General features: G+C 37.9%; 1 protein-coding gene across 3 annotated transcripts in view; it reads right to left on the reverse strand.

Moving 5' to 3' along the window:
• Positions 1 to 18,134, reverse strand: part of PRKAR2B (protein kinase cAMP-dependent type II regulatory subunit beta) — a gene marked incomplete at both ends in the record, with an annotated part of 110,713 nt that overhangs the window by 17,578 nt on the left and 75,001 nt on the right. For 2 of the 3 annotated variants that reach the window (XM_080701115.1, XM_080701114.1), the window contains 2 exons: positions 883 to 989; positions 17,773 to 17,856. In XM_080701115.1, coding sequence (XP_080557241.1) covers positions 883 to 989; positions 17,773 to 17,856 — 191 coding nt within the window. The remainder of the gene's footprint in view (positions 1 to 882; positions 990 to 17,772; positions 17,857 to 18,134) is intronic. The other variant, XM_080701116.1, reaches the window with a different exon arrangement.

The following is an 18,134-nucleotide window of genomic DNA, read 5'->3' on the forward strand; positions in this document are numbered from 1 at the left end:
TATAAAATAGGTCTGGGAGTGTAGCCCTAAGGTAGAAGGGCTTTCCAGAAACCCCAGTACCACCAAAAATAACAAAAACAAAAACAAACAAAAAAAAAACCCCAAAACAAAAATACCTTCTAGAATCAGATTAAACTCTTCTATTTATACTACCTGCACTTTTGCACTGAGAATGTTTTCTCTATTTACCACTTTTTTTTTTGGGGGGGGGTGATCCTGGGGATCGAACCTAGGGGTATTCTACCTCTGAGCCACATACCCAGCCCTTTTTTCTTTTGAAACAGGGTCTCAATAAGTTGCTGAGGCTGGCCTCAAACCTATGATTCCCTATCTCAGCCTACCAAGAACTGGTATTATAGTTGTGTACCACCATACCTGGCTTGCCACTTTTAATAGGATGAAATATATATATAGCAAAATGTGCTGAAGAGAAGTGACAACAGTCTAATGTCTATTATGATACTGTGGGCTGCTTTTCATTGGTTTCATTCTTGATAGCCTGGGGCCTCCGGCAGTGGAGAACCACGGGAAGAGCAGGAGCGGAAGCCAGGAGCGGAGGCCAGGCAATGGGGCTGTGGGGTCGGCTCTACACTGACCCCCTGAGTAATCAGGCCAGTCACTTCTCCGTCCTCATGTTCCATCTGTCAAAGGGTGATTGGGGTCTAAATGAAAAAAAGTCATCAGTTCCTCTCTCAACCATGATTCTTTTCATGATTTAATGTGGTTGTTTCATTGTATGTACTGCATGTGTTCACAATAGGTTTATAGTCTATTATGTAATAATAATAGACACAATAGTATCCATCATATATTGTCAATTATCATAATGATTACTGAGGTTTCACATTTTAAATTTTAGTAGTGAGATTGGGCAAAACTTACCTATCAATTACATAAAAGTTGTCACCATCATCACCTTGATCAATTACATGTTCTCCTTCTTTGACCAATTTTTCAAACATAGCATCTAATACTTGAGACATCTGCTCCTATTTTTAAAAAAGATAAAATCTTTGTTTATCTAGAATATGTTTTCTTGAGTAATCATAATTACCTTCATATTTCTGTGAATGATCTTAAAATAGAAATATTGTTGCAAGTAAGTCTTATCAGAAAAACATATAGTAAGTCTTCTTTATCACATACAAATGAGATGATTATGTTTGCTCTCTCATAATACTTACTTTTTTTGGTAATGAAGATTAAATCCAGGGGCACTCTTACCTCTGAGCTACATCTTCCAACCCTTTTGTCTGTTTGGTTTTTTTTTTTTTTTTTGAAACAGAGTCTCACACTAAGTTGCTGAGGCCGGTCTCAAACCTGCAATCCTCCTGTTTCAGTCTCCCAAGCACTGAGATTACAAGCATGCATACCATACCCACTTCATATTCAGTATTTGAATAAAAGTAACTATAATTAGTCTATTTGGGAATATTTGCAAATATCACCATTTTAAAGTAAAAAATTAACCACCAAATAACCATATATCTTGTGAAATATAATCTTAGCAACTAAAATGACTATGTTGGTAAGGATACATTTCAATTCTTAAAAACATTTGATTGTTTATTTATTTTGTGATCTAGGAAGTGAACCCAGGGGCATTCTACCTCCAGGATACACCCCAAGGCCTATTTTTTAATTTCTTATTTTGAAACAGGGTGTCACTAAGTTGCAGAGGGCCTCACTAAGTAGCTGAGGCTGGCAGCAAACCTGCAATTCTAGTGTCTCAGCCTCCCAAGTACTGAGATCACAAGCACACACCACAACACCTGGCTTCAAATCTCTTTTAAAGACCCCTGCCTTTAGCTGGGTGTGGTGGTGCATACCTATAAACCCAGTACATGGGAGGCTAAGACAGGAGAATCACAGTTTCAGGGACAGCCTCAGAAAGTAGTGAGATTTTGAGCTGGGGGTTTAGCTCAGAGGTAGAATGCCTCTAGATTCAATCCCCAGTGCTACACACACACACACACACACACACACACACACACACCCCTGTTTTAAAACTTCCCTATGAATCATCACTATAATTTATGTAGAGACTACCTAAACACTTGATTAATTTAGATCATGACTCTGATTATTCTTTTTGGTTTGGCACTCAAAACAAAACAGAGCAAAATAGAAAAAACAACAAAAGCAAAAATGGCTGTGGAAAATATTCTGGCACTATTCTTTCTCATTAATGTTCTCTTTGGAAAGCAACCAGCTACCTCACTAGGGCAGATTTGTCAGAAACAGTAAAACTATTATTGAACAATGACTTAAACTATACAACATTTTATGTATGGGTGATATGGCTTAAGGATAAATTTCAGATAAGAAAAATAAACTTGGAGATAAAAGAAATGTTCCCTCAGAACAATTACAGAAACAGTTCAGACCCATGAGCAAATGGATATGGAGCGACACACAGTGCAATGGTAACAGGAAAGCTGAAAGACTTTGAGGGTTATATACTCTACCACTTAGATGTTCTGAGCTCTTGGCTAAGTCACTTTTTATGGGTATGAAAAGAATACAACACTAAATGCCCAGGCCCAAATCAATTACTATTATAACCAAATTAAGACATTATAACAGATTCAAGGGGGACTAGATCCAAGTGGAAAACAGTTTGAAGAAACAAGATATTTTGGATCAAGAGGATAAGCGATCACATGTCACTGTCTGCCTTATTTTGTTTCTGTTGTTATTTATTTTTTATTTTTTTTATTTGTTAGTGGTACTGGGGTTCCTGGAAGCCCTTGTACCTCCAGGCTATGCTCCCAGACCTATTTTTACATTTTTATTTGGAAACAGAGTCTCCCAAGCCAGTGCGCGCGGCTGGCTTTGAACCTGCGCGATCCTCCTGTCTCTGCCTCCCAAGCATGGGGATTACAAGCATGCGCCACCACGCCCAGAACTGTCTGCCTTTTGAGATTCCATTAAAATTTCATAGGGCATGTGAAGATATGAATCCATAACAGTAAGAGTATGGATGAGAGTTCTTGAGAGAAAAAAAAAAAAGGTGAATTAAATGTGGCAAAGGAACTACTTCCAGAGTAGTACAAATGGGATTCAATGTGAAGGTACCAACTGCCTAGCACAGCACAAGAAAGCTCCAGGCTGGGAAATACCAGGTTCTATCAGGGTGGGACTAAAACACAAAGCTGAAAACAAGTGGGCAGCTTCCTTCAAAATTTCTCTACTCTAACTGGGCGTGGTGGTGCATGCTTGAAATCACAGCATTCGGGAGGTTGAGACAGGAGGACTGTGATTGGAGGTCAGCCTCAGCTACTTAGCGAGGCCCTTTGCAACTCAGTGAGACCCTGTTTCAAAATTAAGAATAAGCCGGGCGTGGTGGCGCACGCTTGTGATCCCCGCGCTTGGGAGGCAGAGACAGGAGGATCACGCAGGTTCGAAGCCAGCCACGCATGCTGGCTTGGGAGACCCTGTTTCCAAATAAAAAATGTAAAAATAGGTCTGGGAGTGTAGCCCGGAGGTAGAAGGGCTTCCAGGAACCCCAGTACCACCAAAAAAAAAAAAAAAAAAATTAAGAATAAAAAATAGTGTTGGGGGTATGGCTGGAAGGTAGAATACCCCTGGGTTCCATCCTCATACAACAACAAAAAAAGTTTTTTTTCTCTACTCTGCAAGACATGGATCTCTACTATCATCACCCCTATTGAATATAGTACTTGAAATAGCAACCAGATCAATCAGACAAGAGAAGGAAATAAAAGAAATAAGTATAGAAAAGGAAAAAGTCAAATTATCACTGTTTTCAGATTATATGATTCTATACATGGATAATACAAAAATCACCAGTACCTTCTAGAGCTAATGAACAAATTGAAAAAAGTAGCAAGATACAAAATCAACACAGCAGTGTAAATAAATGTAAATAGCTTCCCTATATGCTGATAATCAATTTGCTGACAAAGAAATCAGGAAAACAATCCCATTCACAATAGCCTCAAAAATATTACTTAAGGATAAAACTACACAAGGTAAAAGAGCTCTACAACAAAAATTATGGCACGCTAAAAAAAATCTGATTCAAGATGACACTATATGTTGGAAAAACCTATGTTCATGGACAGGCAGAATTAATATTGTTAAATGGTTCTAATACCAAAAGTGACCTATAGATAAAATGCAGTGCCCATCCAAATATCCAGGACATTCTTCACAGAACTAGAAAAAAAAGTCCTAAAATTTGTACAGGAGAATAAAAGTTCAAGAATAGTCAGAGGAAGGGGGAAAAAAGCAATGCTGGAGGCATCATAATATCTGATTTCAAATTGTATTACAGAAGTATAGTAACAACAACAGCATAATACTGCCATAAAAAAGACATGTAAGCCAATGGATTAGAGGAAAAGAAATAAACCCATATAGATATAGTCATTTGATCCTTCACAAGGTGCCAAAAATATATGTTGGAGAAAAGATCGCCTTTTTTTAATACTCAGTTATAAGAAAACTGGATATCTATATGTAGTAGAATAAAACTAGATCCCTATCTCTCACTCTATACAAAAGTTAACTCAAAGAGGATCAAAGCTCTAGAAATTAGATTCAGAAATTTTGCAAATGCTAGAAGGAAATGTAGGGTTTTTATTCCACCATACAGGTGAAGACAAGAACTTCCTCAATAGGAATCCTAAACCTAAGGATATAAGACCAAGAATTAATACGTGGGATGGCATCAAATTAAAAAGTTTCTGCACAGCAAAAAACAAGAGTGTAAAAAGAAGTATACAAAATGGGAAAACACCTTTGCCAGCAACTCTTCTCACAGAGAACTAATCTCCAGAATATACAAAGAACTCAAAACACACACACAAAAATCAATAAAGGGACAAACTAAACATACATTTCTTTAAAAAGGAAATTCAAATCACTAACAAATATATTTTTTAAGTTCAATGTCTTTAGCAATTAGGGAGATGCAGAGAAACTACAGAGATTTCATCTTACTCCAGTTAGGAAGGTAGTCATCAAGAATACAAATAATAAGATGAAAAGTAAGATGGCAACTTAGAGGGAGACAGCAGAACCACTTGCTCTGAGACCTGGAACTCAATCACCAGGAAGACTGCTTCTTGATAAGGGAAGAAAAACGGAAAAACTCAAAACAATGAAGTTGAAAAGCAGTGGAATCAGAAATGAAAGAAAGAAGATTCCAAGATACCAGCAGACTCCAAATTTTGATCTTCTAAATGATGAAAGACCTCAAAGAAAGTATACAGGAAGCTGGGTGCAGTGACACATTCTTGTAATCCCGGTATTTGGGAAGCGGAGACAGGAGGATTGCAGGTTCATGATGAGTCTCAGCTACTTAGTGAAACTCTCCACAACTCAGTGAGACCCTGTTTCAAAGTAAAGAATAAAAAAATAAGACTTGGAGTATAGCATAGGGGTAGAATGCCCCTGAGTTCAATCCTCAGTACTGAAAATAAAAAAATGAAACAAAAGAAAGAAAAGAAAGAATATAAGAATATATACAGGAAATGAAGGAGGAACTTGAGGCTCTAAGAAAGAGGCCTTGAGCAAAATGAAGGAACTAGTAAATACATTGAAGACCTCAAGACAAACCAACTCTGGCAGGCTAGCCCACATAGAAAACAGAGTATCACTCTTGGAAAATATCTCATTCAAAATTGAAAACACAGTCAACAATATACAGAAAATATTACACTGTTGATGGGACTACAAACCCTATGAAGATCAGTGTAGAGATTCCTTAAAATACTGGGAATGGACCTACCATGTGATCTAGCTATATAATTTCTGGGTATCTTTCCAAAGTTTCCAAAAAGGCTGAAACCAGAGAACTATGCATATATTACAATAATATATGCATAACCATGTTCAGAGCAGCACAATTAACAAAAGCCAAATTATGGAACCAACCTAGGTGTCTAACGACAGATGAATGGATTATAATTTATAGGATATCTACACAATGGAATTCTCCTCAGCAACAAAGAAGAACAAAATATGTCATCTGCAAGAAAATGGAAGGACCTGGAGAGCATTGTGTTACATGATATTAGCCAAACACAGAAAGGGAACGGTCATATGTTTTCTTTAATATGTGCAAGCTAGGGAGTAACTGGAATACCACATGGACTCCAGATAATGGAGGAGAAACCTCAGTGGAGCCAGGAGGTGGTCTAAGGGAAGGGGAGGGGGGGAGACTCAGGTTCATTAATGGAAATACTACCATCAACTCTGTGTACATATGTGAAAATATCAACATCAGTCTCAGTACTCTGTATTGGGAAGGGGAGAAATGATGACAGGGGCCCACCAGTGCTGCGTGTGCATGTATGTCATTTTCAACATAATTTACATTATTATGTGAGACTATAATGAACCAATAAAAGCACATTATAAAAACATACAAATAATAAAGGCTGGTGAGAATATGGGGGAGAAAGGAATAAATTATACACAGTTGGTAGGAACATCTTAATGCATGTTGATGGGAACATACATTAGTACAATTGTGATGACAAATCAGTATGAAGGTTTCTCAAAAAAACTAGGAATGGAATCACCATATGTCCCAGCTATATCACTCCTTGGTGTTTATCCAAAAGAATTAAAATCATTGTACTAGAGTGATACAAGCATACCATCATTTTTATAGCAGCACAATTCACAATAGTCAAACTATGGGACCAGACCACGTGTATATCAACAAATGAATGGTAAAGAAAATGTGGGGTGTACACACACACACACACACACACACACACACACACACACACACACACTGGAGTTTTATTCAGCCATAAAGAAGAACAAAATTATGTAATTTTTTTGAAACTGAATGGAACTAGAGAGCATTATATTAGTAAAATAAACCAGACTCAGAAAGTCAAAGATTATTTTTTCTCTTATATGTAGATGCTAGAGACAAAAAAAGAAAAGGGAGAAGAATCTCATGAAAACAGAAGGGATACTAGTAAGGCAAAGGAAGGGAACCAGGGGATGGAAAGAGTGGAGGGAAAGGGGAGATACTGGGGAATAAAACTGGCCAGTTTATATATATTCATATACAATATGTAACAATGAATCTCACTATTTTGAATAACCATATTACAACAGTAAAAAAGAAAAAAAATACAAAAATAATTGGAAATTTTGAAGCTGGGCATGGTGGCGCACGCTTGTAATCCCAGCATTTGGGAGGCTGAGACTAGAGGATCGCAGTTCACAGACTCAGCTATTTAGTGAGGCTCTCCGCAACTTAGTGAGACCCTGTTTCAAAATAAAGAATAAAAAATAGGGAAGGGGATATAGCTTGGAGGTCGAATGCCCCTGGGTTTCATCCCCAGACAAGAAAATTTGAAAAATTTGAAAATTATATTAAGATAAAGCTAATTAAAAAAAAGAAAATTTTAGCCAGGCATGGTATCACACACTTGTAATCCCCAGCATTTGGGAGGATGGAGGTTCACAGACAGCCTCAGCTACTTAGCCTTCACAACTCAGTAAGACCGTTTCAAAAAAAAAAAAAAAAAAAGACTAAAAAAGTAGGGCTGGGGGTGTAGCTCGGAGGTACAATGCCCCTGGGTTCCATCCCCAGTACCACAAAAAAAAAAAGAAAGAAAAATTTAAAAATCCTTCTACTTTGAACACAGAATTACTAGTACCCAAGTGTTGATCCAACTCTCTCTAGACAAGAGATCAGAAAAAAAGGAAACAAATTAGAACTAGAACGGACATTGTGAATACTGGTGCCCTAATACCAAGACCTCCATCTGCTGGGACTGAGGGGCTCCCCTATGTAACAGCTGGTTCCCGGACAGCTCAGCCCACCCAGAACACTGGCTGACAGGCCTGCCCTACTTACTCAGAGCTTAGATCAGTTCTCTGTTGGCCCTCTGGCAGCCTACAAGACTAAGATAAACAGCAAAAGAACACCAAATGAGATAGCTATTTCAAGAATAGTAGAGAGTACTCAGAAAGTCTTACTTGCATACCCAGAGATATTCAAGCTGATATACCCATGAGATTCTTTTTTTTTTTAAAGGGATATTTAGAAATAGGTAACTTGGAAATATAAAACATGACTGCCAAAATTTTCTTTCAAAACAGACTTTTTCTAGAGCAGTTTTAGGTTCACAGGTACACTGGACAGACATGCCATATATCCCCTTCCTCTATACATCCCCAACCTCCCCGTAACCAACATTCCCCAGCAAAGGAGCATATTTGTTACGGTTGATGAATCTGCTTTGACACATCATTGCTGTTGTACATTCTATGACTTTGGACAAATGTATAATAACACTTATCCACTGTTACAGTATCATACAGAACAGTTTCCCTGCACTGAAATCCTCTGTACCTCACCTTTATATCCCTCTTCCCCCCAACTCCTGGCAACCACTGAGCTTCTTGCTGTCCCCACAGTTTTACATTTTCCAGAATGTCATATAAGTGGACTCGTATAGTATGTAGCCTTTTCAGACTGGCTTCTTTCAGCTGGTAATATGCATGTATGTTTCCTCCATGTGTTTTCACAGCTTGATGGCTCATTTATTGTTAATGCAGAATAATATTACATTGCCTCAATGCACCATAGTCTATCCATTTATCTACTGAAGGAAAATGGTCACTTCCACATTTTAGTAATTGTAAGTGAAGTGGCTATACACATCTGCCTACACGTTCCGCACTGACATTTTGCAATCCTAGCAGCAGTGAGAGCTCCTGTTGTTCCACATCTTCATCTGCATTTGCTGTTTTCAGTGTTTTGAACTTGGGTCATTTTGACAGGTGTGTGATGGTGGCATTTGCTTGTTTCAATTTGCATTCCCCAGATGACAGAGGATGTGGAGTATCTTTTCAAGTGCCTACTTATCATCTGTTCATCTCCTTTGATCAGGTGTCTGTTAAAGTCTTTGTTTTGTTTTTTAATCAGGCTGTTTCTTATTATTAAGTTCTAAGAGTTCTCTGAATATTGGGGGACAATAGTTATTTATCAGATGTATCTTTTACAAATATTTTCCCCAACCTGTGGCTTGTCTTTTCATTGTGTTGACACTCTCTTTTGTAGCACAGAAAATTTTAACTTTAATGAAGTTCAGGTTTTCAATTCTTCCTTTCATATATTGTGCCTTTAGTGTCCTATCTAAATAAAATGTTATCAGCATTCCTTGATCACCTAGATTGTCCTCCTGCATTGTCTTCTATAAGCTTTCTACATTTGACATTAGGTCTGTGATCCATTTTGAAGGGTGTAAGCTACAAATCTAGATTCCTATTTTTTTCCTTTTTTTTTTTTTTTGTAGGTGATGTACAGTAGTTCCAGCATCATTTGTTGAAAAAACTATCTGCACCACTGTATTGGCTTTGTACCTTTATTAAAAAAAAAAAAATCAGAAGCCAGATGTGGTGGTGTGCTCCGTATCAAGTCCTGTAATTACAGTATATGGGAGGCTCAGAAAGGAGGATCGAAGGTTCAAGACCAGCCTCAGTAACTGAGACTGCAGCAACCTAGTGAGATCCTGTTTCAAAATAAAGAAATATAAAACGGGCTGAGGGGTGTATCTTGGAGGTAGACTGTACCTGGGTTCAATCTCCAATACAAAAAAAAAAAAAAAATCAGCTTATGCATGTGAAATGATTTCTGGGTTATTTTATTCCATGGGTCAATTAAGATTTATTTTGCCAGTATCACACATCTTGGCTACCACAGCTTTAAACTAAGTTTTAAAGTCAGTATTAATCCTTTTTGTCCTTCAATATTACATTGGCTATTCTGAGTCTTTTGGCTCTCAAAATTTATCCATTCTTTGTATAAATTTTAGAGTCAGCTTATCGGTATCTACAAATAACTTGCTGAAATTTTTAATTGAGTTTGCATTGAACCTACATTGTTATTTTTCCTTTCTTTACAAATAATAATAAATGGTCTAGTGGTACCTCACTGTAGTTTTGATTTGCATTTTCCAAATGACTTACCATGTTGAAAATATCTTTATTTCCTTGTTGTATATCTTTTCTGGAGACACAGCTTTTAAGTGTTTTGCCCATTTTTTTAAATTGTTTTTTGTCTTTCTGGTGTGTTGCTTATATGTTTGGGACACTAGACCCTGACTGAATATATTATTTGCAAACATATTCTTCCAGTACTTGGATTGGCTTTTGGCATCTAAAAATCAAAGGCCTCTAAATTCAAATTCATGATGATTTACCCATGTTTTCTTCTATGAGTTTAATAGTTTAGCTCTTATATTGTAGGTCTTTAATCCACTTTGAGTTAATGTCTGTATGGTGTATGTAGGAAAACCCAACTTTCTTTTGTTCCATGTGGATATCCTGTTGTTTCAGCACCATTTGTTGAAATGACTATTCTTTCCCCACTGAGTGGTTTTTTGTTGTTTTTTTGTTTGTTTGTTTTTGTTTTTGTTTTTTGGTGGTACTGGGGTTCCTGGAAACCCTTCTTCCTCCGGGCTACATTCCCAGACCTATTTTTATATTTTTATTTGGAAACAGGGTCTCTTAAGCCAGCGCGGCTGGCTTTGAACCTGCACGATCCTCCTGTCTCTGCCTCCCAAGCGTGGGGATTACAAGCGTGCGCCACCACGCCCAGCTCCACTGAATGGTTTTCACATGCTTGTTGGAAATCAACTGGCCACAAATCTAAGTTTACCTCTGGACTCTCAATTAAACTTCATTCTTCTGTATATCTATCCTTTTGCCAGTACCACCTTCTTTTATTACTGTAGCTTTGTAGTAAATTATTTACTTGTTTGTTTATTGGTACTGAGGAGTGTATTATACCTCAGCCTTATTTTATTTCTTATTTTGAAACAAGGTCTCACTAATTTGTTCAGGCTGGCCTCAAATCTATAATCCTCTTGATTTCTGATGTCTTGGCCTCCCAAATACTAGGATATAGACTTGAGTCATTGTGCCTGACAAAAAATGTTTTTTGTTTTTGTTTGTGGTCCTGGGGCATTCTACCAACTGAGCTACATCCCCAGCCCAATTTATTTTTTATTTTTTATTTTGAAACAGGGTCTCATTAAGTTGTGGAGGGCTTCACTAAGTAGCTGAGGCTGGCCATGAACCTGCGATCCTCCTGTCTCAGCCTCCCAAGTACTCGGACTACAGGTGTGTGCCACCATGCTCAGCTATTTTTTTTAATGTTTTATCTTTTGTAGTGCTGGGGATCAAACTCAGAGCTTTACACATGCAAGGAAAGCATTCTCATTCTGAGCTACATCCTCAGCCCCTGGAGTAAGTTTTAAAACTGAGAAATGTGAATCCTATAACTTGGTTATTTGGTAACAATTTTAACACAGTGGATGATAGCAAAACACTAATGTATTTGCAAGGCTTAGCTCTATAATACATAAAAGGTATCAGTTCAAATTTTATAAATAAGATGGATTAAGATGATTTTTAAATAATATGAAAGCCAAGCCCAGTGCACACACTTGTAATTCCAATACTTGGGATGCTGAGACAGAAGCAGCACAGGTTCAAAGGCCATCACCAACTTAGAAAAATACTGTTTCACCGGGTGTGGTGGCGCATGCTTATAATCCCCACGCTTGGGAGGCAGAGACAGGAGGATCGCACAGGTTCGAAGCCAGCCGCACTGGCTTAGGAGACCGTTTCCAAATAAAAAAAAGGATAAAATGGGTCTGGGAGTGTAGCCCAGAGGTAAAAGAGTTTCCAGGAACCCCAGTACCACCGGAAAAAAAATTTTTTTTAAAGCTGGGTATGTAGCTCAGAGGTAGAATGCCCCTGGGTTGAACCCCCCAGTACCACCACCAAAAAAAACAAAGTAATCTCTAATCTTTACTGGCATAGACATATTACATCAGAGAATCGATGTCCATATATCACTGTGGAATTTGATAAATTGTTAAATAAAAATAGGAGGTTAAAACACTGTAGGTTTTGCTGTAACCAAAAGTTAATATATATAAATATATATATTTTATATGTATTACATAATCTTGGAAATATATACATAATAGTGATAAAAGAACTTGGCTACTGAGAAACTGGGTTGCTGGGAGACAAAGGTGAAGGGAAGATTTCCTTTCAATATCTTTTGCTCATTTTGAATTTTTGTTAATTTTGTATAAATACAAATTTAAATTTCTTAATTAAAAAGCTAAAATCTACTTAAGCAGAGAATGTAATTTTACTTCTTCACGTGGACTAAGAAATGCTTGGGAAAATGATGGATCTCGGCTTTTTAGAATGTGGCTCTCATCCCTATGTTGGGGCCCTGTGTGAGTGCTGGCACGGATGTGTGGGCCAGCAGCCAGGGGCTGAAGACAAGCCAGTATGGCAGTAAGACAGAGCTTTCTTGATGTGGTGCTAATTGGCCCCATGGGGGCCTTCTACCCAAAAGACTTCATCAGCTCAGGCAACATATGGTCACCTATCAAAATTCTGAAGGTTGATTACATGGTTTACTAATATTTTATTTTGTTTCCTATTTATATTTCAGCTCATTTGAGGCAGGTTAGGGGGAAAGTCAGATTTATTGATTAGTTCTGATTCAATGTCAAATAGAGAAAGAGATGAAATATGAAATAAATCCTATTTATTTCATACTGTGATTTTTTTAGTTGTTGGAATTAGTTTCACTTTAAATAAGTTATACTGCTTTTAAATTATAAAGCTGAAGAATTCATACACACATATATGAAAAAGTAATTACTGATAAAATACAGAAAAATTATTTCTTTCAGAACTTCTTTATGTGACAGGTGTCTGTTCTAGTCAATCAAAATGTAATTTCCCTGTAATTATGCACAAAAAGAACAGAACGTAGGAAATATTTAATATGCAGAGGCTTAGCATGATGACTGACAACCACTATAGGAAATCCACATCTCATTCTCCTCCAGAATGCAAATTCAAGACTGAGTTCAGTAAAGGGCTCTGACTCACTTAAGAAATAAGAATTTACTCTGCATTAATAAGAGAGCCTATCATATAGCATAGGAAAATTATTTCAGTTAGCCTCAAATTAGAAATGTTTCAGAAGAAAAATGGCCTACCGAGTCAAGCATTAAAATATTCATGAAAAGAGTATCTTCAAAGAGATTAATAATTATAAATGCTATGTTCAACATATGAATATAGAGTACTCCAAGGAAAATGTGCTTAAGTCTAACAAGTGCAAGATCTTCAAGCTAAACAATGACGTCAGGAAATTCAAGAGACAGCAGATACAAAACCGAAATCATTATTCTTTCTAGTTAGTAATTTCTGTTTCCTCTGCAAGTTTTCTTGCTTCCAGAAAGGCTCTACCTTCATATCATACACAGCTACACAATGGCAGTCACCCTACACCCTTCCTTCAGACCCCAATTCAACTACCAACACCAAGTTCCACTAATCCTTCATATTTGGTGAAACCATTACTTTCTGTCCATCTTCCTTCACCCATACATTAAGGAACTCCCTTCCTTCATTCTTGCCCATATCTCCCACTGTTCTACCCTCCATGCTACCACCAAAGAGAACTTGGACAAATACGATGATTACATTCTGTGCTCAAAACTCTTCAATTGCACTCACTGCTTATAGGGTATGTCCAATTCCACAGCATGGCATTCAAGAAAGGTCCTTCACAACACCGCATCTTAGCTGCCAGGCCTGGATGGTGTCCACATTAAGTTCTAGTAGTAACACTCTCAGTACAATTTGCCAACTGTTGATTTCTTACTTATTTTCTGAGGTGTACTTCTGTGGGCCCTATAGCCTTCTGAATCCCCTCACAATGCTCTGACCATATGACAGCATCTTTCATCAACATGCTTTGTATACGTGTTTGTATACTTCTTCAAATTATAGGTCCCAGCAGGACAAAACCCATGCCTGTTATCTTTGTGGTCATCCATACCTTATATAAGCACTGGAACACAGTGAGTAGTCAAGAAATTTAATGGAAAGGGGGTTATATGATAAGCAGATTATATGGGCTTTGTATGTAATTCAATTAAAATGCATTTGAGCTGTTGTGAATAATGTATAACATAAAAAACTAGAAGTCTGCTTAAATTATGAGCTTAACCTAAAACCTTCAATTGTCATGTTAGGAGCTAAATTTCTTCTCTTCTCTTCTTCTTCTTCTTCTTCTTCTTCTTCTTCTTCTTCTTCTTCTTCTTCTCTCTCTCTCTCTCTCTCTCTCTCTCTCTCTTTCTTCCTTCTTTCTTACTGGAGATAGAACCCAGGGGCATTCTATCTCTGAGCTAAACCCCTAGCCCTATTTTTATTCTTTATTTTGAAACAGGGTGTCACTAAGTTGAGGAGGGCCTCACTAAGTACCTGAGGCTGGCTGTGAACCTGTGATCCTCTTGTCTCAGCCGCCCAAGTACTGTGATAAGCATGCACCTCCATGCCTGGCACTAAATTTCTTATTCCAGGTAGTAATTGCTGAGTAAAAAAAAAAAAAAAAAAAAAATGCTTACTTCTTTTATATCCCCTATCATCTCTAAAAGAATCTGAGGTAAGGAAATAATCGAATTGGTCTAAGTTCAAATTTTATAAAACAATCTGTTGGGAACAACTATAAAATGTTTGCTTGTTCCCTATTTAAAAAATTCAACAAATTCAATAATAATGATTCATGATTTGGGGTCTACCCCACTAATGAACTGACTTTTAAAATATATACTGAAGACTTTTAGCAGAGAAGTAAAATAACTCTTTGTTAAAAAAAACATGTACTGAAATATTCACTTTATGTAAAGATACTCTTGCCCAGACTATGATGGCAAAAGTTTCAAAAAATAGTTTAAAATGTAGCCATAATTTCTTTTTTTTCTTTTTTCTTTTTTTTTTTTTTTTGCCGGTCTGGGGATGGAACCCAGGGGCATTCGACCTCCAAGCAAAATGTAACCATAATTTCAAAATGCTTTTAGAGAGTTGGTTGAACTGGCAAGGAAAATCAATTTAGTTTAGGGGACAGGATAGATGGCATCCCAGGAGTATATAACTAACAACTATTTCATTCACACTTGTTTATCACTTAGTGTACAGAAACCAGAATATCCCTGCTTAGTCACTCCTGAAGCATTAAAATACTGCTTCAGTGACTAGGAAAACAAGCAAACAAAATGACATATGGCAGTACCAGAATACTGAACTCGAACACTTCACATCTAGCTCTAGTTCTTGCTAGTATGTTGTGGGCCAAGAGCATCAACATTACCTGGGAGTTTGTAAAAATGCAGACTTTGAAGCTGCAATCTAGACCTACTGAATCAAGGATGCTTTTTTTTTTTTTTTTCCTTTTTTGTGGCACTGAAGATTTAACCTAGAGGTATTCTACTTCTGAGCTATACTCCCAGTCCTACTTTAGTTTTATTTTGAAACAGAATCTCACTAGGTTGATAAGAGACTCACTACTTGCTAAGGCTGTCCTTGAACCTGTGATCTTCCTGTCTCCGCCTCCCAAGTACTGATCCCTCCACCCTTTTTTTTTTGTGCCATCCCAGGGATGTAACCTAGGGCCATTCTACCTCCGAGCTTCACCCGCAATCCTATTCTTTAGTCTTTTTTTATTTTTTGAAATAGGGTCTCAGTGAGTTGCGAAGGGCTCCACTAAGTAGCTGAGGCTGTCCACAAACTGTGATCCTCTGGTCTCCACCTCACAAGTGCCGGGATTGCAAGTTTGTGCCACCATGCCCAGCTGCAAGATCCCTTTTTGATAAAAGGACATATTAAGTCCTGACAGATACTGTTTTTGATTACCGCTTAAGTTCTCCCATGTAAAGTTCTAGTTAAATAATAAAGAATCCTCAATAAAAACTACCCCTAAGTATAAAACTAAGGATTAATTTTAGAGCTGATGAACGTGTGCATGCCGAATGTGTGCATCTGGAGTCACAGAAGTAACTGTCTAGCTGGTTCTTGTCTTAGAGAACATCTGAGACACAGGCTAGCTTCAACACAGCTCAGCATACTGAGCCAGGTCTTCTTTCCTCAGCACTGACCACCACTGCTAGTGCCATAACGGTAGAGGTAACTGTGAGGTGAATGGACTGACTCAATAAACTTGGGTAGACAAAGACATTTCAGGGCTATTCTGAGCAGCTGAATTTATGCAGTGAGAGCATAACTATAATAGTTTGCTGTAACTTTTTAATACTTTTATTGGTACACTGCAATTATATACCATAAATTCAAAATGAAACAATACATGCACACATCACTTGGTATATCTCTTTTCATACCCAGCCCCCACTTCTTTCTTCTCCCATCCCTTACACATTAGAAGTTTGGTAGTGATACTTTCATGTATGGATATAACCTTCTTTGACTGTTCCCCTTCTCAAGCCTTGTTTGCCTGCTCCAGCTCCCGCCCTCCCCCAGTCTCTTTCTATCACACAGTAGACTGTTCTACTGGTCTCTCTCATATGACTGAAGTAAAAGGCTTAAGTTCAATGGTACTTAAAGGTCATAATTTTATTAAAAATGACAAATCTATCGAAAATACTGCCTATTGTTAAATATGCACATCTAGATAAATGTGAAAGGTTAACTCAAAGCATTCTTGTGTTAGTTCCATCCTTTCTTTTAGAGACCCGACGGCATGTAGAAGAAAGCTTTGAGTGCCATATGCTACCCTCAAGAGTGAGACAAGGATGGGAAAGACAAAAGTTTTTGCCCTCAAGAAATGGATAGATGACGTGAATCTTTGCCACAGTCAGTTCAATCTAGTCAGAGAAAGTAATCTGGACTCAGAGATGGACATACAAACTTGTAATGTGTGGTTCTAAAAACCACATCTTCAGCTGGGCATGGTGGTGCTGAGATGGGAGGATCGTGGTTCGCGGACAGCCTCAGCCACTTAGTGAGGCCCTTTGCAACTCAGTGAGACCCTGTTTCAAAATAAAGAATAAAAAATAGCGCTGGGGGTGTAGCTCAGAGGTAGACTGTCCCTGGGTTCCATCCCCAGTACTAAAAAAAATCCTTCTCAAGAAGACTTCATCTCCAAACAGTGGGTCTTAAGCTAATGCCTTCTCCTTGAGGGCATCAATTTGAAAACTAGAAGATGCAAAGTTTGACAAAAAATAAACAGTAATTTCATTAGTTGACTTGTTTTTCACATTTGGAACATGGCAGGTATTCTTCCTTAGATAATTAGATAACAAAAATACAATCTGTGATGAAGGAGGCAAAACCTTTTGGTCAAGAGTGCAAAGCAAAATTCCAACAGCATGATCACACAGAGAGAGTGCAGGTAACCTAGTCATGCCCCAACCAAAGACTAGAGACTTCAAAATCCTTATAAAGAACAAAACTTCTGCCCATCTTAAAGAAGCCAAGTAAAATGTTACTTTTAAAAAAATTGAATTGTTACTAAAATCCAAATACAATCACTATGACTGGCTGTGAGAGAGTCCCTCCTCCATGGGAACTAAGAATTCCTGCACGTGCCTGAGGAGTGTACAAAGAACAAGGAGCCCTGCCCTCCCTTACCCGGGCCACTGCTCAGGGCTGTATCTATGGGCAGTAACCTTGAAGAATAAGATGGCTTCCCTCAAACAGCCCAGGTGGCTTACTCCTTGCTCTGATGTAATAACCCCTCCCCTATTCCGTTTTCCTCTCCTTTAGCAGAGCCCACTGCATGTGCAGGCATCCACAATGGGGTCTCTGCCAACAGCCCAGAGTGATATTAGCTTAAAAAGAAGATAAAATTCAAGCCCCTCTACAGTTCTTGACCCTGGCACTGAAAAAAACCAACACCCAAGACGTTTCTATTATTAAGATTTATCTTACCGGATCCAGGTTCTTAAACAGCAGGATGTCTTTGCAAGCCTCTTGCAATCTATTTCTTTGATCATCAGTTTTGGGATGTATAATCTAAAAGGGCACCAAATTAAGAAAACAGACCGTAGTTAGTACCAACCAAAATCCAACAAAAATCAACAGGAGTGCTAGAAAGCAGAATGGTTAGTGCTCAGGTTCACTTTAGATGACTAGTAACTAAGTATCAGCTCACTAAGCAGGGGAGAGTAATAAAACTGTGTCAGGGCACCATATATGTCCACTGATAGTACACTCAAATGTATTTCAAGGGAGTGTTTCCTCTGAAGTTAGCAAACTCATTGTGTAAAGGTGTATGATTAGCTAGCAAGACT

The sequence above is a fragment of the Muscardinus avellanarius genome (genome assembly GCF_963383645.1).
Source record: "Muscardinus avellanarius genome assembly, chromosome: 9".
Taxonomy (NCBI): Eukaryota; Metazoa; Chordata; class Mammalia; order Rodentia; family Gliridae; genus Muscardinus; species Muscardinus avellanarius.